At 37.1% G+C, this 22,735-nt stretch overlaps 1 protein-coding gene across 1 annotated transcript in view; it reads left to right on the top strand.

The window, feature by feature from the left end:
* Window positions 1-22,735, top strand: part of ARHGEF38 (Rho guanine nucleotide exchange factor 38) — a 154,922-nt gene that overhangs the window by 20,630 nt on the left and 111,557 nt on the right. The window contains exon 2 of the mRNA XM_022567071.3: window positions 18,609-18,790. Coding sequence (XP_022422779.2) covers window positions 18,609-18,790 — 182 coding nt within the window. The remainder of the gene's footprint in view (window positions 1-18,608; window positions 18,791-22,735) is intronic.

The raw sequence follows: 22,735 nt of genomic DNA, 5'->3' as shown, positions 1-22,735 counted from the left end.
TGATCCAACAATCCCACTCCTGGGCATATATTTGGACAAAACTCTAGTTTGAAAAGATACAGGCACCCCTATATTCATAGCAGCACTAGTTACAATAGCCAACACATGGAAGCAATCTAAATGTCCATTGACAGATGAATGGATAAAGATGTGGTACATACCATATATAATGGAATATTACTCAGCCATAAAAAGAATGAAATAATGCCATTTGCAACAACGTGGATGGACCTAGAGATTATTATATTATACTAAGTGAAGTAAGCCAGACAGAGAAAGATAAATATCATATGATATGCTTATATGTGGAATATAAAAAAGTGATACAAAAGAACTTATTTACAAAACAGAAATAGACTCACAGACTTAGAAAACAAACTTATGGTTACCAAAGGGGAAAGGGGGTGGGGGAATAAATTGGGAGTTTGGTATCGACGTATCCACGCTACTATACTTAAAATAGATAACCAACAAGGACCTGCTGTATAGCACAGCATACTCAGTATTTTGTAATAACCTATAAGGGAAAAGAATCTGAAAAAGTAGATATATATATGTATGTATAACTGAATGAGTTTGCTGTACACCTGAAACTAGCACGACATTGTAAATCAACTATAGTCCAATAAAAAATAAATTTTAAAAAAGGAATGTTTTAAAATTCCAGTCTTCAGCAACCACCACCCTGATCTGTCAGCAGCTACCAACATCAAGGCAAGACCATCCACAGCAAAAAGATTATGACCCACTGAATGCTCAGATGATGATCAGCATTTTTTAGCAATAAAGTATTTTAAAATTATGATATGTACTTTTTTTAGACATAATGCTATTGCACACATAAGAGACTATAGCATAACGTAAACATCACTTTTATATGCACTGGGAAATGAAAAAATTCATGACTACCTTTACTGCAGTGGTCTGGAACTGAACCTGCAATATCACTGAGGTATGCCTGTATACATATATAATGTTGCACTGATCACTGCTTTGTATATTCTGCTTGGAACCTGTGGCCTGCAATAATTAAGTTGAATTAAAAGAGTCTGTTTCAATTGGTTGTGAAGAAAGGCAACCTTCTCATTTGTCTAAAATATTTACAAATTGGAGAATGGTGTACTCTATATCTAAACCAGCATAAAGATTTTAGCAATAAAAAGAGAGGAAAAAAGCAATGACACCCATGATTTGTCCACAAATTACCTTAAAATTATCTTTATCCCCAATTCATGTGTGATTAGCACACATATAGTTTTTTAAAAAGGCAAGATGGGATTAGTCCCCACTCCCAGACCTTATTTCCTTCTTTCCAGGGTTCTGCTCAAAAGTCCCCTTATTAGTGAGGCTTTCTCTGACTTCTCTCTATGCCGGAATAACCACTACCCACCAGCTGGTTTATTTTCTTTCATAGTGCCTTACCACGTTCTGGCATGCTATATATTTCTTCATTAATTGGTTTTTTGTTTCTCTTCCATTGCTAAAATATTCCATAAGAGATGATGTTTCTCTCAGTTTTTTTCATTGCTGTATTGACATTACCTACAAAACGATTTCTCAACATTTGCACTACTTACATTTTGGGCTAGATAATTCTTTGTTGCAGGGTGTTGTCCTTTGCATTGTAGAATATCAGCAGCATCCCTCACCTCTACCCACTAGATGCCAATAGCACCCTCATCCCCTAATTGTGACAACCATAAATGACTCCAAACATTATCAAATATCCCAGGCAGGCGGCAGGGGGGAGGCAAAATTTGGGATTGAAAACCACTGATCTAAAACAGTGCCTGGCACGATGGGCACTAAATAAATATTTGTTGAATGAACAAACAAATAGATAAAATCAGTATATCTCATCCAGTCAAAAGTTTTCCTTCTCAGCAATAGAACAATTACAACAGAAAAATTAAATACAGAGAGGACTTTCCCAAGTAAAGTTCCATTTCTATTCAGGGCTTAAAATTTGTCTTCTTGTGTTCTCCTGCTAACGACTTTAAATAAAGACATTTCCAGAAAGTACCCTTTTACTTAGCTTCTAATTGTTTTGGCTGCCCTATGCTGATCACCAAAGGAGCCTATAAATTCAAACCAATGCCACTTAAGCATTTTTCAAGCCAGGTAAGTTTTGTTGAGTTCCCTTTTGAAATCCACTTCTCTACTGTCCATAGCAATTAGCAGTCAGAGGAAATAAATCACATGCCCTTCGAATGAGGATAAAATATTTCCCTGCCCCAATGTTTGAGCTTTCAAATTCAGAGCAGTGGAGAGTCTGCTCCTCCATATTTTCACTTAATACTTAATATTGGCTCCTCTCCAAAACCTGCCTGACATGCAATTATTTTTAACCTATTTCACAGAAGGCCAGTTCCATTCATCTTTCTGTGGATCAGATTTCCACTGAAACTGATAAAAGATTTTACTGTGTGAAACTAAATCTGTAGGGTTCAATGCAATGCTAAGCCAAGGGTTTTGAGGTTTATGGGGGCAGATGTGACATACAGCATGGAGGGGGACAAAAGAACATGTTTAACCATATTGGGGGTTTGGTAATGATCTATTTGAAATAAAACCCTAGGTAGAATTATAGGTGTGTGTTTGCACTATATGGGTACAAAGGGGATTGGACGGCAGGGGTGATGGTCAGAAAATCTGAACTCAATTTCTGACTGTGTTATTTAAGGTAAAATACTTACCTTCTCTAGAAATTACCTTCCTTCTCTATATAATGAGATAGAATTGGATAGACTTTATCACCTTATCTCCCTTATGTGTTCTTTCTCCATTGTTCCCTATTTCTTTAAATGACACCACTGTCCCATTAATAGTGAGAAATCTGAGAGTCAACTTTGACTTTTCTTCTCCTTTACCCCTACACTGATTGCTCACCAGTTCATGTTAGTTTCATCTCCTAGATTTCTCTTGATCTGTTCAGTTCTCTCTGTCCTATTGGCAACTAGACAAAGCTTAATTGCCTCTATCTCTCCCCTAGCAACTAGACCCTCTGGGTTCATGGCCACTTTCCTGTCTCCTTGCCTTCATCCTTGCTCTCTACCCTCTTCCTCGAAACCTGGTTCTACTGAGGCCAAAGAGATCTTGTGAAGAGAATTTGATCATGTCACTCACGTGGAGATATGGGGATATATGTATATGTATAGCTGATTCCCTTTGTTATAAAGCAGAAACTAACACACCATTGTAAAGCAATTATACTCCAATAAAATGTTAAAAAAACAAATGAAAAAATGGCTCCCTGATTTCCCATTCTTCTTAAAAATTCCAGATTCCTTAACAAGGCCTTCAAGATCTGTCTCCTGATCATTTCTCTAGACTCATCTCCTTACCGCATTCTTTAACATTTGTATTTACACCATGCTAAGCTTTTTGCAAATCTTTCTTTGCCACCAAACCTTTGGACACGCTGCTGCCTCTGCTCAGGACCCCTGGGCTTCTCTCTTCACCAGTGCTACTCCCTTTCAGATTTCATTCGGGTGGGTCTTCTCCAGTAGGCCTGACCACTAGGCTGCACTCTGAGTAGCATATAGGTCATGGTTTATTGTAATTATATTTGTACATCAGTTTTTAAATATTGACTGATATTTTAAATTGCAAAGTGATTTGTTTGCAGAATCTTTCTAAATACTTTTCTCCTCTTTTACAGTTGTCTCATTCAACTCCTAATAGAGCAGCTGTGTTCTGGCAACTTTTTATCAAATCATTTCAAAGCATTAAAGCAGTTTTCTTGGAAACACACATACTCTTTTACACTCACAGGTCATCAGTTTATGTAAGTTTAAATTAAATTAATGTAATTACAATAAGAAGTACAACTGACATAATGAGGTTTGCTGTTGAACACAACTACTTCTTGGAGAAGAGGAAATTTGATCATTAAGTGAATAAGTGCACAGGCATCAGTTGGTACGTCTTAGGGAAGGATTTATCCTGCTACTTTAATACCCTATCTTTACAACTAGATTGTACACTTCTTGACAGAAAGGACTGTTATTTTATTCATTATATATCCAACATAAAGAATAGTCCCAACTCAAAACCAATGTATAATTTAAGAAATTGATATTAAATTAGATACAAGATTTCTTTAAAAACTATGGAATTCATAAAATTGCTCACCTTCAAATTCTGATTTTTCTTACTCTTATTTAATAATGAACATATGTATGGTTGTGACAAAATTATGAATTAGGGTCAGGTTCTTGCACTGTATTATCCTTGTATTCTCCACAGTTAAATGACTCTCTGAGTGAGCTCCTCAATAAATGAGTGTTGAATGGTGTATGTGTGCTTGCATAATCTGGTCTTAGGGGTGAGGAGTGGGTATGAGGGCAGGTGTTGGTAATCAAGGCATTAAGTAAAACCTTAAGCTCAGTATATGAAAATATTAGTTTCAAATCTCCTTTATTAAGAGATAAGTGAGATTTCAATGTCATAATGGAAATCAAAATCCATGATTATTTATTGGTAGCTATTGATGAATAATATCAGCTAGGGACTTTAATCCAAATAAATAAAGACCTAGAATGTTAAAAGTAATAATAAACTGTGTATGTTAGCAGGACATGTATCTTATTTTAGTTACCTTGCTTTTTCAACTTTCTTGAGAAGCACAACATTTTCAGTGAATTTCTCAGAAACTTATTTGTGCTGGTGACTTAGCTTCAGGATAAATGAGAAAGAATCAGATTTTTTTAAAAAATTCAAGGGTTTTTATTATGTCAAACAACATACAAGGAATTTGTATTCAGATTTGAATTTGAATTCAGCCTGAATAAGGAGAATGAACATTAGGCCTGGTATTGAACCCACTTTGTAGAAGTCCTTGCTGTTTTGTGCTTTTTTTTTCTAGAGCAGGTCCAGAGCCCAGAAGAATAGTTTCCTGAAGGATGCTCAATCTCTCCTCCCACCCTTGGAACATTTCCAAGAGGGAAAAAAAAAGGAGGAAAAGCAGATGCTGCCATTCAGAACCAGATATAGAAAAATGGCAAGTAAATCATGGTCATGAAAATAATGACTTACATTTTTTTTTTTAATAAATTTATTTATTTATTTTTGGCTGTGTTAGATCTTCGTTTCTGTGCGAGGGCTTTCTCTAGTTGCGGAGAGCGGGGGCCACTCTTCATCGCGGTGCGCGGGCCTCTCGCTGTCACGGCCTCTCTTGTTGCGGAGCACAGGCTCCAGACGCGCAGGCTCAGTAGCTGTGGTGCACAGGCTTAGTTGCTCAGCGGCATGTGGGATCCTCCCAGACCAGGGCTCGAACCCGTGTCCCCTGCATTGGCAGGCAGACTCTCAACCACTGCGCCACCAGGGAAGCCCGACTTACATTTTTTGAGAGGTTTCTGTGAGTCAGACACTGAGTTCAGCAATTGGCCTGCTTTATCTGGATTCTTACAACCTCCTAGCAGCAAGTAATAGTTAAAATGCAGGTTTGGGAGCCAGACTGACTCAGTTTCTGGTTTGAATCCACTTACTGTGGTGTGACCTTAGGCCTTAACCTTAACCCGTGTTTCACTTCTTCACATGGAAATAAAAGGAAGGGAATAAAAAAATCTATGTAGTGTTTTTTGTGAGGATTGAAGAGCTAATACAGACAGGCTCAGTATTTAGCACAAAGCGAGAACAGTCATCCCTTGGTATCCATGGGGATTTGGTTCCAGGACCCATGTGGATACCAAACTCCACAGATGCTCAGGTCCCTTATATAAAATGGCATAGTATTTACACAACCTCCTGTATATGTTAAATCATCTCTAGATTACTCATACATTGTTAATGCCATGTAAATAGTTGCGGGGCATGCAGCAAGTTCAAGTTTTGCTTTTTGAAACTTTCTGGAATGTTTTTAAGAAAAACATTTTCAATCCTTAATTGGTTGAATCCTTGGGTGCAGAACCTGCAGGTACAGAGGGCTGACCGTACTCAAAATGTTAGGTTTTATTATCATTACTATCACGATTGTTCTTATTCCCCCTCTACAGATGAGGCAATTTAGTGAGTCCAAATGACTTGGCCAAGGTCACACAGCTAGTGGATGGCAGGGTCAGAATTGAACTGTATGTTTGCCTGCCTAGCACAATTCCACTACACACAACACAATGTACCCTGATCATAGCATAAGCAGACAGGCTGAGGAGGGAAGAGAGCCCAGGCTTCAGAGCTAAGCATGTCTGGTTTGAATCCCATCACTTCTCCATACTCTGTGAGCCACTGGATAACTTTTACTCACATTCACTCTGTTCAGTTTCCTCATCTGTAAAATTAGTGTGGTATCCCACTTCTAGCGTTATGAGGAAGACTGTAGATAATGTATATATTTTTAAGTTGGTACATCATAGATGCTTGATAACTTGCTCTCATAGGCTATCACAATATAATTAGTATAACTGCAGTCATAGTGTATAATGCTTTAATATCAAAATTATTTTTTAAGAATATATACTTCTATAAATAAAGTGTGGCCTATACATACAATGGAACATTATTCGTCCTTAAAAAGGAAGGAAATTCTGACATCTACTATAACATGGAAGAACTTGAAGACATGATGCTAAGTGAAAAACAACATTCATCAAAAAACAAATATTCTGATTCTGCTTATATGAGGTACCTAGAGTAGCCAAATTCATAGAGACAAAAAGTAGAATGGTGGTTGCCAGAGGCCGGGGGGAGGAGGAGATGGGGAGTTATTGTTTAATGCATATGGAGTTTCCATTAGAGAAGATGACAAATTTCTGGAGATGGATGGTGGTGATGGTTACACAACAATCTGAATGTACTTAATGCTGCTGAACTACACACTTACAAATAGTTAACATGATAAATTTTATGTTTCATATATTTACCACAAATAAGAAAAATAAGAGAAAAAAGAACATTTTTGTATAAGAGGAAAACATTATTATTAAAATGATTGAAATGAGAATCAGTCTTCAGATTAGCTCCTGGTTCTTCAGAAATATTTTGATGTTTTATATTGAGTTCCACCAAGAAGTCACTTTAGTCTTTATATTTTATGAGGGAGAAGGTGTGCGTGACTTATTTTTATCCACAACATATGTTTCTATTTGAATTTGCAGGTGAGTATTAATCAGTGTAGAAATCATTCTAATGATACTGTCAGTGGAGAAATAATATTGTTGTGACACTAAGAGAACATTTTATTATACACATGACCTTGAAATAACATTTTTGCCAGGAAATTTGATGCAGTGCACACGTGGGACATGATAGAAAGAAGCCAAGCTAAAGTGCATTAGTTATGTGCACTGCACATGATGTATAGGCCAAGCGCCAGTGAGATACAAGGATATAATTGACTATGAGGGTCATTCCATCACCAGTATAATATTTGGAACAAAGATGTATTCAGTTATGCTGTTTATACTGAAGCTCCTCATTTTTATAAGCTTTCCTTTTTATGTGAGTTTTTTTAAACTCCCATAAGGTTTTTTTTTTTAAAGAGAAGGTCCATTTTGTTTAAATTGTCTTGCACTCCAAATCCAAACCATTTTGAATTTTGAAAGATGACTTGCTTCTGACATTGAAACTCTTTTTCTTTTTAAATTTACTATAATAAATTTTAAATTTTGAGAAAAAACATTTAATAGACCCAGACAGTCTTGTGTGTGTGTCTGTTCTATTTGCATCTGTTTCAGTCTCATTACATTCATACTTACTGATGTTCTCTTTTATCTCTTGCATTAGTTCTGCCTTGATAAAATACCAGCTCTAATTGCTCACCTTAGTTTCCCTTCCTTGACTTACATAGGACCCTCTTGGGCAGCAGAAGGAGCTGTTCGTCTCCGGTCTTTGCTCTAAGCTCCTCTAAACCTTTGTTTTTTCTCTAGACGCAATAGTGAGTATTTATCCATCTCTGCTCTCTCCAGAGAGCTCTTAGCCTCAAAGCACGAATATTTCTAAACTTTCTAGCAGGATCCTGTTACTTGTTGAATGTTTTCATTGGGAGTTTGGAGAGAGTGAGTCTCTACAAGAAACCTCTTTTCTTATATATTTTGTCTTCTGCTATACTGAGATGTTTGGGTCCTATTTCCATTTAACTGGCACTCTTACTAAAGTAATGTTTTCAGAGAGATTACAAGGGTGGCTATTTGCCAAATTCTCCTGTACTTGAAAGCAGTGGTCTTTTAACCTAAATTATAAATAACAAGGGGGCCAAGATCAAAATCTTTTTCTCTCGGAATTCTTTATACATGATTCCAATGTCATCTAGCATCCCGTGTTGCACATAAGAAATTTACTTCAAGTCCTAGTCTCACCTGAAATTTTTCTTTCAGGAAGCTCGTAAGAGTTTCTCTTTATCCTTGGTATTTAGAAATTTCTTTATAATATGTTTAGGTGTGCTCCTTTTTATGACGTGTAAAGTGTAAAAGGCAATTAAATATTTCAGAACTAGAAAGACTAGAAAATTTTGTTAATTTTATTGGTTATTGTTCTAACACATGTTTATTTTTCTCTACCTGTTCAGGTGTCCTTCTTCCTGGATTAATATTCCATATGATTTATCTTTCCCTCTTCGTTTCCATCTTATTCCTTTTTGCATTTCAATCTTCCATTTGGGACCATTTGCCCTCTGAGTTAGGTACACCTTTTAGAATTACTTTTTATGAGGCTCTTTTGGTGGTAAACTAAGATCTTGTTTTTCTAAAATGTGTTTATTTTACCATTATTTTTGAGAAAGTTTTGCTAGGCTAAGGTGACAGCTATTTTCTCTTAGGTCTCTAAAGGCATATTTTACTATGTTCTGGCTTGTGTCAGTGTCGTTGTAAGAGCAGCTATTAGTCTGATTATTAACCCTTTGTAGGTAATTTGTCTTTTCTTACTGCATGCTCTTAAGATCTAGTTATTCCTATTGTTTCAAAGTTTCAAAATGTTGTGTCTAGGTGTGGTTTTCTAATCTTATCTATCTTGTTTGGAATTCATTAAAATTTCTGATTCTGTGGCTTACTGTCTTCCACAATTTCTGAAGTCTTTGATAATTGGCACGTCGAATATTTCCTCTTCCTTACATTCTCTGTCATACCCTGTGGATCTCCAGTTAAGCATTTGTTAGACCTCATCCGGTTCTCATTGTCTCCCAACCTATGCTGCATATTTTATATCTCTTCACTTCACTCTGTTGCATTGTGTATACTTTCTTTGGCTTGGTTCCATTAATTTCTTCAGCTTTGTCTAATTTACTGTCTTATCCTTTCACTGGGTTTTGTAGTCCATTAAGCTTTTAAATTTTAATTATTATGAGTTTTACTTTTCAAAGTTTTATTTCATTCTTTTAAAATCTACTTCATCATTTTTATAGCCTCTTGTTTTTTTGTTGTTTTTTTTAACACCTTTATTGGAGTATAATTGCTTTACAATGTTGTGTTAGTTTCTGCTGTATAACAAAGTGAATCAGCTATATGTATACATATATCCCCATATCCCCTCCCTCTTGTGTCTCCCTCCCACCCTCCCTATCCCACCCCTCTAAGTGGTCACAAAGCACCGAGCTGATCTCCCTGTGCTAGGCAGCTGCTTCCCACTAGCTAGCTATTTTACGTTTGGTAGTATATATTAGTCCATGCCACTCTCTCACTTCGTCCCAGCTTACCCTTCCCCTCCCCGTGTCCTCAAGTCCATTCTCTACGTCTGCGTCTTTATTCCTGTCCTGCCCATAGGCTCTTCAGAACCTTTTTTTTTTTTTTTAGATTCCATATATATGTGTTAGCATACGGTATTTGTTATTCTCTTTCTGACTTACTTCACTCTGTATGACAGACTCTAGGTCCATCCACCTCACTACAAATATCTCAATTTTGTTTCTTTTTATGGCTGAGTAATATTCTATTGTATGTATGTGCCACATCTTCTTTATCCATTCATCTGTCGATGGACACTTAGGTTGGTTCCATGTCCTGGCTATTGTAAATAGTGCTGCAATGAACATTGTGGTACATGACTCTTTTTGAATTATGGTTTTCTCAGGGTATAGGCCCAGTAGTGGGATTGCTGGGTCATATTGTAGTTCTATTTTTAGTTTTTTAAGGAACCTCCATACTGTTCTCCATAGTTTTTCTCTTGTTTCTTGATTATAAGTTCAAACCACTCTGTTTTTATAGACCTACTAAATACACTTTTTAAGTATCTCTAATAATTCCAATATTTTAAGGCTTTCTGGGTAAAATTGTGTCTTTTTTCCTGTATCTGACTCATGATACCTCGTTTCCTTGTATATTTTAGGAATGTTTTTGTGTGATCTCATGTTCCTTGCAACATATCTGTGGGAATTATTTGAAGCCTGAGTTGAAGAACTATTCAATTTCATTAAAAGTTTGTTCTTAATTTCCTTTCTTTTGTTCTCTTTTGGCTTATATATTTTCCCTTGTTTTACTTCTTTACTTAAATCATTAATTTTCAGTCTTGTTTCCTTTCTTATATATAAACTTAAAGCTATACATTTTCCATAAGCAATGTTTAAGTGACATTCCACATGTAATATTTTTCTTATCTTTCAGAATAAATATCTTCTACTTGCTTTTGTGATTTCTTCTATTTTCCACTAGTTATTTAGCAGGGTTTTTTTTAACATTCCTAAACAAATGAGCTTAAGTTTTATTTTTGTTGTTTACTTGTAACTTAATTGCGTTGTAGTTGTGATTCTTATGTACTGATTCTTTGAAATTTTATGGTCTACAATATGGTGTATTTTCATAAAGGTTATGTTTGTCCTTAAAAAGAATGTGAAATCTCCAATTCTTGAGCACACATTTTTCCATCCTAACTGGCCTGTCATTGAACTATGTTTATAATACCATTATTATGGAAAGTTTGTCAAATTCTGCTTACAACTCTCACTTTTTATATCATATGTTTTGAAACCATATTATTCAGTACACACAAAATTAAAATTTTCATATCATTCTGATGAACATTTAATCATTATGGAGTGCCTCCAAGTTTATTTTGTCTTCAAGTTTATTTTGTCTGGTATAAAGATAGCTTTACCATCTTTCTCTTCATTAGTATTTGCTCAGTATTATTTTTTACTTTTTACGTTCAAACTTTCTATGTGCTTATGTTTTCTGTCTTGTAAACAGCGCATAGCTGTAGCTGGTTTTCTTTATTTTAAATCCAGCTTGATAATCTGGCTATTTGATTTATTATAATTGCTCATATATATGGATGTACCTTATATTTGTCTTTCTCTTTTCTTCTTTTGAATTACTTTTTTCCTCATTACATTTTTGCCTCTACTGGTTTTGAAAATTTACATACTATTTCTATTATTGTGATGATTGTTCTTGAAATGTTAACATGCATTCTTAATTGAAAAACATCTAAATTACTCCAATGCCTTTACCTTTTCTGCATCACTACAAAGATGTTTAAATGTTTAAAATACTTGCAAAGTTGCCCTCTCCTCTAATCTCTCCTACTCCCTCCCAGCTATCTACCCACCTCAGTCACACCAGCCTCCTTCCTGATCCTTGGACAGGGCATGCACACTCTCACCTTAAAGCTTTCCACTGGCTGGTTCCTCTGAGGAAATCTATGTACCCCAGACACCTGCATGACTCTCTGTCTCCTTTCAAGTGTTTGCTTAATTAGAAAATTTCCCCACCATCTTATTTAAAATTGCATACCTTTTGGGCATTTCCTAGAGGCCCTCATTGCTGTGTTTTTTTACCATACCAATTATTACCTTTTAGTATACTAAATAACTTATTTATATTCTTCTTTCCCCACTAAAATTTAATCTCCATGAGAAAAGGGATTTTTTTTTTCAATATTTTTTAAACTGCTGTATCCTCAGTTCCTAGAACACTTTCAGGCTCATAGTAGGCCCTTAATAATCATTTGTGAAATGTTCAATGAATCCAGGCCCCAAACCCATATGAGAGCCAATTATTGTCCCTGAATTATTAGGGAACCTTCGCTCCTGCCCCCTTTTTTTTTTATCATCACCCAGAGGTATGGCTGAGACAATTTTTACTGATGTCTCTCCCTTTGGAGCATTATTTGTACTGAACTATTTCACCTTTTCCTGAGTATGTTTCCTTTCTGTTCCTGGCGTTATGCTATTTCTCTAATCAGGTTCCCCACTGCTCAGAAACCTAGCCCAGATCTCATCTCCACCATGTCCTGTCTCCTCGTTGTGGACACACGAAGTTCTCATCCTCTTAGGACACCAGTGTCTGTAGATGTCTCCAGGGTATTTGGTGGTTTTTAACTTCACTTAATTCCTTGGACTGCACTTAAAGTTTACTCCAGCCCTCAGAGAATTTTTTACACATTTTTGAAGCCTTATTCATTCATTTAAAATATTTTTAAATGTTTTATCTGGTGTTTTTAAATGTCTCTGAATCTCTACCAGTCAAGCTGGGATTCATTTTTCATGATTTGTGAAATATACCTGGAGTGGTGTGCCTTTCTTCTATAGTCATTTATTTCTTCTCTTTGCTGTTGTTACTGCCATGACCTTCAGAGCCACTGCCACAGCTGGAACTGCCACTTGAGCTATTGTGTGGCTGCTTAGGGAAACTATTAAACTGAATTCAAGACAATAATGTATTAGAACACAAGGACTGTCTGGTTTATTACTGATGTCTCTTTAACTGAAAACTTTTGTACAATCTTGTACCTATCCTCCAAGTGTGATTCTTCTGGCCTGTACTGGAAACCAAGACATTAGACAAAGATGAAAAAAACTATATTGAAAGAAAAAGTCTAACTGACAATCTCATGTTTATTTCACTACTGAAACTCAAGCTATTGTGGCACAGGCAATCTTGGGCTAGTAGCTTGGGAAGATTCCTTAAGGAACACTGAAAGGTGGGAGGAAACTTACATGTAGTTCAAGTTCTTAAGATGACCAGTCTGAACAATGACCGTGATCTTTCAGGGATTAGATTATGTGGGGATATTGGTGTCCTATTGCCTCTGCAACAAATCACCACAAATTTAGTGGTTTAAACTAACACATATGTATTATCTCAGTTTCTGTCGGTCAGAAGTCCAGAGTGGCCGAGTCTCTGCTTAGAGTCTCACAGCTGAAAGTAAGGGGTCAGTAGATCTGTGCTCCTTTCTGGAGGTTTGAGGGGGGAAGGCTTTCCTCACTCTTTAGGTTGTTGGTACCTATTTCCTTGCTGGCCATCAACCAAAGGGCGTTCTCAGCTTCTAAGGGCCACCCGCATTCCTTAGCCCTTAGCCCCTCTTCCTCCATCTTCAAAACCAGCACTGGTGGGTCACGTGCCTCTCAGTCTTCACCTCTCCTTGTGTGCTCTTCTGCTTTTAAGGGCTAATGTGATTAGATTGGGTCCATCAGGGTAATCTCCCCATCCCAAAGTCTGCGACCTTAATCACATCAGCAAAGTCTCCTTTGCCGTGTGAGGCCACATATTCACAGGGTGCAAGGATTAAGGTGTAGACATCCTTGGGGGTCCATTTTCTGCCTACTACAGTGAGCAAGAATCCAGATTATAGAAACCAGGAGAAAGTGTATCAATAGTGGAAAGGGAAGTCAGGACCACTAACATCTAGGTATGAAGGCCACTGATATCCAGAGATATTTTCTGAAGCCCAGAAGTTTCTCCATGAAGACATGCAACAGGACATTAGCAGATATCCATGAATCAGACTCACAGCTGAGGCTCAAGCAAGGTGGGATTTGATGTTAATAGAAAGCCCTTAGCCTGATGGCCACTGGGAGTCTTTCAGACACCACTCAAATTTATCCAGGCTGGTGTGCTTTCCCGCTCTGGAATGACAGAAAACTCTTCAAGGAAGAGGAAGCCCTGAGGCACCAGTCTTACCTCCTGTTAAAGCTATCTCTTGGGCTTCCCTTTGAGGTTGGAATTTTCAATCCAATTTTGGGGCTTCAGCCTATTTAAATTATGGGCCACCAGCAGAATATCTTTTTTAGGTGTTTTCTTTTATCTCTCCTTATAGATTGCCTAGCCATGGTCTGAGTTCATATCTCATTTGTATGATTTTGCTGAACATGGCAAGGAAGAATCAGAACATGCCAACATTTTGATTTTTTCTACCATTTCCTCTAATTATATGCCTTAGTATGCGGTAATATAGATTTACCAAATATTTTGCCACTGGCTGGTAATGTTCACCAACTCTCCAGACTACAAATGTCTTCCTGGTATCCTTCCTCCCCCACTAGGCCACTTTCACATTACAGGTTGCATTATTTGCAGCACTTAAATTTCTAGATACCAAAATCTCTGTCATATACTAATAAACTTTCCTAAAAACAACAGGAAAATGTGGCTTAACACATGGAAATTTATGTGTCTCATTCAAGAAGTCTAGGAGTAAGGAGGCTCTTTACATCTTTCCATACACTGCCATCCATTGTGTATAGGTCTTAATCTTTGTGGCTAGTACTTCATGGTTCCAGCATGGCTGCTGCACCTTCAGGATTCACATCCACATTCCGGGCAATAAAAAAGAGGCAAGAAACATAAGGGGTGAAGGATGGAAGGAGGGGCATCCCAACCAAGTTTGCCTTTTTACAGACTCCTGAAACACCTCTCAGATTTTTGCTTACATCTCTCTTTTGCCATAAATGAGACATAGTTTTAAAAAGAATCTAAGAAGTAAGCATTTCTATCTATTCAGGGTTCAATTTATAAAAGATAAATGGGAGAATAGACATTGGACAGGCAAATAGCAGTGTCTGACAACTATATTGCTATTGTAAAGAATAAAGATATATGTATATATATACATGCTTACCAAACAAAATTACCACCATATAATGCTAAAGTTGAAAAAGCAAGTTGTAGAGGAACGTGTATATGAGTATATGTTGTTAAAAAAAAAAACAATTAACTGCTATATGTATATATATATATATGTGCATGAAAATATTTTGGGAAGTTTATACACTAAACTGGAATGCAGCTAAAAATACAGTGAAAATTATATTACAGCTAATAAACAGGAATTGCATCTAATAATAATAGCAAACATTTACACAATATCTACTATTCTTCCAAGCACTGTTGTGTTTAACAAACATTAACTCATTTTATCTTCACAATCACTTTATAAGGTTTTACTAATATTACCCTTAATTTACAGATGAGGAAATCGAGGCACAAAGAGTTAAATACCTTGTTCAAGGTCACATACCTAATGTTAGAGGTGGAGTTTGAATCCAGGAAGTGTGGTGCGAAGTCTAGGCACTTAACCTTGAAAATATATATAATCCTATAACTTGATAGAATTAAATCAATCACTTCTCCTTAAAACCCACCCCAAAACAGCAGCAGCACTAGCAACAACAGCAAAGCAGAAAGAGTGCGCATGAACTCTAAGCAAAACGTGGGCTCTCAGTGGAGACTGTCATCAGTCCTCCCCAGCCATGCCCATACCTTCAGGTGTGCTTTTTCATCTCTCTAGAAGACCAGGGTTCTCCCCACACATACTTCCAGCCCAGGAGAGCTACCCAGGATTCCAATCACCAGCTCTATTCTGAATTTCCTCCATGGGCGATGCCCCTATTTTTCCTTCTCTTCCTCTCCTATCTGAACATAGCTGTCCACCCACTTTGGAGTCATGCATTTTTCTTGACAAGTTGATAACTATAAAATAATGAGATAACTGTTTGCCCTAAGGGGCGGAAAAGTTCAAGAGCTGAGAGAAAGAACCCTGTCATTCCCATGTCTGTGGAAATAACTAACATTTATGTGGTTTTAAAGACCTTAAGGAGCTTCCACATACCGTTGCTCATTTAATTCAGTCTTTATGATAACCCTGTGATGATTTTCATTCCTAGTTTACAGATGAGGAAACTGAGGCTCTGTGAGAATAAGTACTTTTTTTTTTTTTTTAATCCACCAAGTTCTCTCTGTGAACAGTGGCAGAGGTGATCTTAAGTCTGGTTATCCTTTCCCCAAACTGCAGCAAACTCCTTTTACATAAACTTTCTTGGCCAGGAATTTCCACATATGTTACTCATGAAATCTGTAGCTAGAATAGTGAAAATTTATCATCACTGCTGGAAAAATAAAGCTCGAGGGTAAAAGAAAGAGGTTGGGCAAGGGGAGGTCACTTACGTGGTACCGTTTTCATTCACAGTAGCATATTTCAGTTAAAACTATCTAAATGTCCTTTTAGCCTCCATTTCCCTTTAGTTTTGACACAGTCTTTTAGTTTATGCTAACTACTGGAAAATAGTCATTCCTAAAGATTTATTTTTCCTTCTTTCCTAAATACTTAGCTCCTCTGTTGCTTTATCTAGAAATAAAAGATTATTATGGCTGACTGCTGATTTGGGTGATCTATATTGGTCATATTCGTGTGTTACAAGTAGTTTTATGTGTAAAAACGTAGTATAACTGAAATGTAAACGTTTTAAAGGTTGAGAAGGATCTTATAAAAACAAAGCTTGTGCCCACAATGCATTGCAGAGAGTTTGTTGGTTTAAGAAATGCGAACAGAACCCGTGTTTAGAGACCAGACGGGAAAATGATTGTTTTCCGGAAACAATCGGAAAATGACCGGAAGTCTTTGTTCCCACAATAAATTTGAGTCAAAAGAACAAACAAAGGTAGCTCTCAAGATTGCTCCACTCTGAATTCTCTAAGCAGGTTTTTATCCCTGAAGGGAGAAGTTTCTGAAGTTGTGTATCTTGACTGACATTTTATTTCCACCCCTGTGACCCCCTAACTTGATTCCTAACAAGATATTGAGCAGGATTGGAAAATCTAATTTTTAATTAATAAAATCTGATATTGTACATTTAAAGTGCAGCAACTGGATAAATCTGTAAAATAAGTTAAATTGATGTAGTAATTGAGTCCTGGAATTGAGAACTAAAAAGAACCCGAGAATGTATTTTTGGAATATTCCTTGGCCAAAGATCAGGAAAGACTCCCTTCTCCTTGCTAGGCCCCCCTTATTTGTAAGGCACAAAATGTTTAGAACTTGGAAAAGCAGACATCGGTTAGAACATTTTTTCAGCAGTGCCCCTTTTATTTTTGAGGTAATATTAAATAAAAATTGAATACTATCCATTACTATCCAATTGAATACTACCCAATACTATCCATCTTCCAAACTAATGCTGGAATTACCACCACAGTATGCTTCCCGAGGTTTGATTATGAAGCCTCTGTTGGGACTCCTGAAATGACTGGGCCAGGGACAGAGGAATGCTCACTATTCTTAGTGTCTCTTCACATTCTAGGGGCAGTCTCTTTACGTTGAACCATTAACTCTGCTATGATAGTATTTCTCCAGTTGTCTTAGCTCTGGGGTCAGCCAAGAGAACATCCTCTCTTTATTTCCACTTCCATAAGTGTGATCTGTGCACTTTTTCCCCCATACAGAGTCTTTCTAAGCCCTTTTGTAAAGCTCTACATCCTTAGGAAGTAGTGTCAGCATTAGAGATGTCTTACACATCAGTTACTAGAATCATATTAGTTTTAAAGGAAATAAAATTACTTCTGCAACTAGAGACTACAATGAAAATTAAGTTTGTGATGACATCAGGCTTGAAGCAAATCCATTTACACACACACATACACACTGCCCCACTATCTGTCACTGCTCTGATTTCATCTGTGACCTAGTTGTGGCTTCCAAAATTTTACATCACCATGGGGAAGCTCATCCTTGAAGATATTTAGCTTTCTTACATTTTACTTTATATAAAACCTTGGCTACATGTGAGGCTTCCCATTTATCTCAACATCTCCTCATCACTGTGATTTTTTTAATTAAAAATTTCCGTTTGGCAACTCAAATATTCTGAAATAACAAGATATGCATCCCATTGAAGATGAGCTGTGAAAAATCTTAGTTGAAATTTGTTTAACCTACCACTGCCTCACTCATCAGAGATTCTAACTGTGAACTGAAAGACAAATCTCAATCATGTACAATTGTTTTCCATTTCATGGAGATTTGTGTACCACCCACTGAGAATGAGGGGCAATTATTTTTAATAATAGAGACAAAATTGGAAGGTGTTCCACTTACTAATTAAAAATCTTCCCTTGACTTAAATGTGTCCAAAAGAAATTCTGAACTATGATTTTATGCATTTTATCTCTAGCTGAAGACCAGGTTTATAACCTAATATAGTAGCAATGGGATATTTTAAAGACTAGACATGTCATTTTTTTTTTTTTTTTTTTTTTTGCGGTACGCGGGCCTCTCACTGTTGTGGCCTCTCCCGTTGCGGAGCACAGGCTCCGGACGTGCAGGCTCAGCGGCCATGGCTCACGGGCCCAGCCGCTCCGCGGCATGTGGGATCTTCCCAGACCGGGGCACAAAACCACGTCCCCTGCATCGGCAGGTGGATTCTCAACCACTGCGCCACCAGGAAAGCCCTATGTCAAATATTTTTAACTGACCTGTTAGAAGTATTCATTCTCACACCTCTTCCTTCTCATAGTTTCATAGGATTCCAACCTTAAGGGAAACTTCCACACATCACTTCCCAAGAACACACGTGAAGACACTCTAAGCCTTTTCCCTTGCTAACAATAATCCTGAAGTGGCGTTGTTTGTAATGAAGGAACCAGAAATCTCAACAGAATGCCTCACACGTACATGTTTTCATTTAACAGAAAAGGTGACCTCACAGGCTGGGTGTTCCACGGCTGAGACCCTAACTCAGGAGAAGGAACATCAGAGAATGATGGCAAAGCGTTCAAAAATCATCAAGGAGCTGATACAGACAGAAAAAGACTATCTCAATGATCTAGACCTGTGCATTCGAGAAGTGGTTCAGCCCTTGAGAAACAAACAGGTAAATGCAACTTTGAGGGTCCCCCCTGCCGCCACCCATATCCTAAACAGGATCACCAGCACCATGAAATCGGCACTCAAGTGCATCAGGGTACCCTCTGCCACAGCGACGGTGGAGTGATGGGCCTCCGCCCCTGAGGCCCTGGGTGTGAGCTAGCAGAGGCATCCTCAGACTCAGACTTCTGTCAACACAGGGACACCCAGAGTCAAGGAAACTGTATTCTAAACTATGGGGGAAAGGAAACTCAGTTTTTGCCATTTTGAAATTTCAATGTGTTCTTTCTTGGATTCCTGTGGAACTGCTAGCAAAATGTGAGCAATGAGTTTTTAGCAGTTTAGGAACAACGCACTTAATTTGATCCAAAGAAGTCAAGGTTTCAGAAGAGAAAAATGTGGGGTTTTCTTTTCTCCCCTACATTGAGAGCTCAATTAAACTTATGACTATTAACTAAGTAAAATTCAACACAGAAATTAATCTGAATGTAAGATAAAAAATTTCTCTTTGCTAGGACTGTCCTCAGACAAAACTTGAGGTGTTTGTAAGTTAATCATTCTCCTTTTTAATCAAGGCCTTTTCAGGGAATTTCTTTCAGGCAATTAGAGTAAAGATACAAGGATGTTTGTGTGTGTATATATATATGGTCACTAGAGTGGTAAGTGGTCCTCATATACAATTCAAACAATATACAAAAACCATAAACCATAAACAAAAACATAAAGTAAAAATGATCAGAAATTCCACTACTCAAAGATAATCGCTATTCACATGGTTGGGAACATCCTTTCAGACATCAGTTTGGATACTTACATATCAACACACACATATATATTTTTACATAAATGTAATCAGAACCACACATGCTACTTTGTAACATACTTGTTTCACTCAGCAGTCTGTTGGGTGTATCTTTTCATGGCCTCTAACACTTTGCAATGATTTTCTACTGTTACTGATGTGGAGACACACATATTTTGGGTACCGTCACCTTATCTGCATAGAATAAATTCTTAGAAGTGGAATTGCTAGGTCAAAGGATATGCATATTTAGGATTTTGATAAAGATTGCCAACTGACAACCAAAAACTTGATACTGTTCTAATTTTCATTCCCATTAATATTGCTTGAGAGGGTGCTTCTCTGCAGCCTCTTTAAAGCTGAGCATCATTGGTTTTACAAACAACAATGAAGACCAGGTGCCTTCGATTTCTTCTGACAAATATCTTCTTATATATTCCTCAGCCATTTCTATTCATTTAATCCCTATTCATATCCATGTCTGCCCTTTAAAAAAATTATGGCTTGTCTTTTTATTATTGTTTTATAAAACCTCTTTTTACATTAGGGATATTCTTTTTCAACCCCGCACGTTGAAGCTAATTTTCTCAGTTTGTCCTTTGCCTTCTAACCTTGATTAAGGTTAAAAAGTCAAAACCTTCTTTATGGTTTATTCGTTTGTTTTTGCCATGTTTAAGTGGTCAGATATATCCAACTTTGTGGATTCTGGGTTTGGCATTGTAACATGTACCCCATGATTATAAAAATATGGTGAGTCAATAGTTCCAGCATCAATTATTCAATCTTTCCCCCAGTACTTACAACATCCAGAAGCAAAGTTTATATTTCTTAGCACAAGACTCTTCTCAGAAATAATAGAAAAAGTGTCTGGTCTACAAAGCAGGGAAAACCAGTGTAGATCAAGGTGACCTTTGATATAAAAGGTTTTTTTTTCTTTGTTTGGTTTAGGACAATGTATAAAGAAAAGTGGCAAAGCAGGCTTGGCATATTTCCTCATAGGGAGTCATCTTTAGTTTTCTTCCCTCATGACTTTTTATTAGGTACTTACTATTTGTTGGGTCCTGTTCCAAACACTTCATTAGTATTCTGATTTAATCCTCTTGCAGTTCTCAAGTTAGAAGGCAACTTTCTGAATCTGGAAATTTCTTAGTAATTCTGTAAAAGTAGGAATAACATTCATGGTCATGATAAAAATTTGCTCTCAAGTTTCATTGCTAAATATATAAAAATATTTTTGGTGTGTTTTTCATTTAATATAAACTAGCTGCACTGATGCAACCTCTATTCTGGTAGATATCCAGAATAGATATCTATAATTATTTGAATAATTATTATTCAAATTATTATTCATAATTATTCAAATATTGATTTTAAATGCACGTGGCTTTAGACTCTACCACTATCTACCCTCCCTTACGGTACAGTCCTAACCAGTCACTCCTATCTTTGAAAAAATTTAAACCTAGCTCCATGTCTCCATAACTTCTCTCTCTCTCTACCTAATTTTGCCATCCATTTTTGGTAATTTCAATATTCAGGCAAACGATCCACGCAGCCTCCCAGCCTCTCACTCAGTTATTTGACTGGTTTATATCCAGCGATCTTTCCTCAACCCCATCTCAGCCACTCGTTCCAGGGCCACATCCTACAACCATCATTATCAGTAACTTCACACCCTCAGAATCAGAATTCCAGGCTTACCATTCTCTAACCCCCATGTCCTCTCTTTCAGCTCACTCCCGCTGCTATAGCCGACAATTTCCTGATGCCGCCAGGACTTCCGCCCTACTGAGCTCATCACTGCCTTTTCACATGTTCATCAAGCCCGCACCTGGTTTAGTTCCCATGGGCCCTTCATTTTAAAAATCACTCCTTGCAGATGAACTCAATTCCCTTTTTGCTCTCTCTTTCCATTTACTTGCCTGAAAACACCTGCCCTCCATGAAGTTCCATTTTCTGCCTACTTTCTACCTTTATCCATGCAGCTGAACCAACCTCTTAAAATTCATGACCATTTCCTTCAAGTGGGCCCCCCAGTAATGTCTCTGAAAGTATTCTTTCACATCTTTTTCTTGCGCCTCACATCTCAAACACTCCCTCTTTTCTTTGAACTCTCAGCTAACACACTTTTCCATCATTTCATTGAGAAAATAGACACAGTAAGAAGGTTCACACACTTCCATCACCAAGTCTACCAAACTACCTGCATCTCTACCCATATAACCTGGCCAGAAAACTTCTCTACTAATGCAGGATTCTACCCCCTCAAGCTTACTCCAGAATCTTAGTCCTGACAGTGTCCTTTTTCTGTCCTGCATAATTGATTTTACTCTCCCTATTGGATCTTTCTCATCATTGTCTATCTTAAAAAACAAAAACACAAACTCTCTCTTGATCCTAAAAGAGTCGTCTATATTCTCTATCTTTATTTCTTTCTCTTTTTAAGTTGAATATGAAGTATTTAATATGTATAAAAGCAAAGGTGATTAAGACATGTTTAAAAATAAGCACAATTTACCAAAGTTCTGTCCCTGTGATGAGTTAATGATCAATACAAAAAAGACTACATATATAAGAAAATACGTCCCTTTGAATTCATAATCCATTTTTGTATCATATGGAATAAGATGTTTATTCAGAATGAAAAGGTTCTCAATTTTACACCATCTACTACACTGGTGCATTAAACTGGTGTCACCAATATACATGCCGTTGCTGAGCTATACTCCTGTGTATGCTCCCTAATTTTTTTGTGTTTTCACTTTTGTTGTCTTTCTTAGTTTTTGCTTCCTATGTAACTCTTAGGAGCAATTCTAAGAATTGGTGTTTCAGACCATGTAAAATAAAATGTTTCCATTATGGTGACATGTCATTTATTTATTGGGCATGTTTAACTTTGGCTCTCAATACTTTGAATTACCGTTCTCGTAACTCTAACTCATATTTCCTTTATTATGCTATTGAGATTGCTTATAGCTTCTTGATTTTTCACATCTGGCACTTCCCTTTGTTTAGTTATCTTTCAGTGCTCTCTGCCTTCCTCGTGGAATTTAACTTCAGTCCAGTAATCTGTATGTCCTCTCCACTAATGTTGTAATAGCAACCAGTGGGAGGTTTCTAAGGTCTCATGTCTGATCAACATTTTCCCCA

This window comes from Delphinapterus leucas, chromosome 5 (assembly GCF_059928025.1).
Source record: "Delphinapterus leucas isolate spDelLeu-1000000601 "Yukka" chromosome 5, BTC_Dleu_Yukka2, whole genome shotgun sequence".
Classification (NCBI taxonomy): Eukaryota; Metazoa; Chordata; class Mammalia; order Artiodactyla; family Monodontidae; genus Delphinapterus; species Delphinapterus leucas.
Note: the sequence above shows the minus strand (reverse complement) of the source record. Positions and strands in the feature narration are given on the sequence as shown.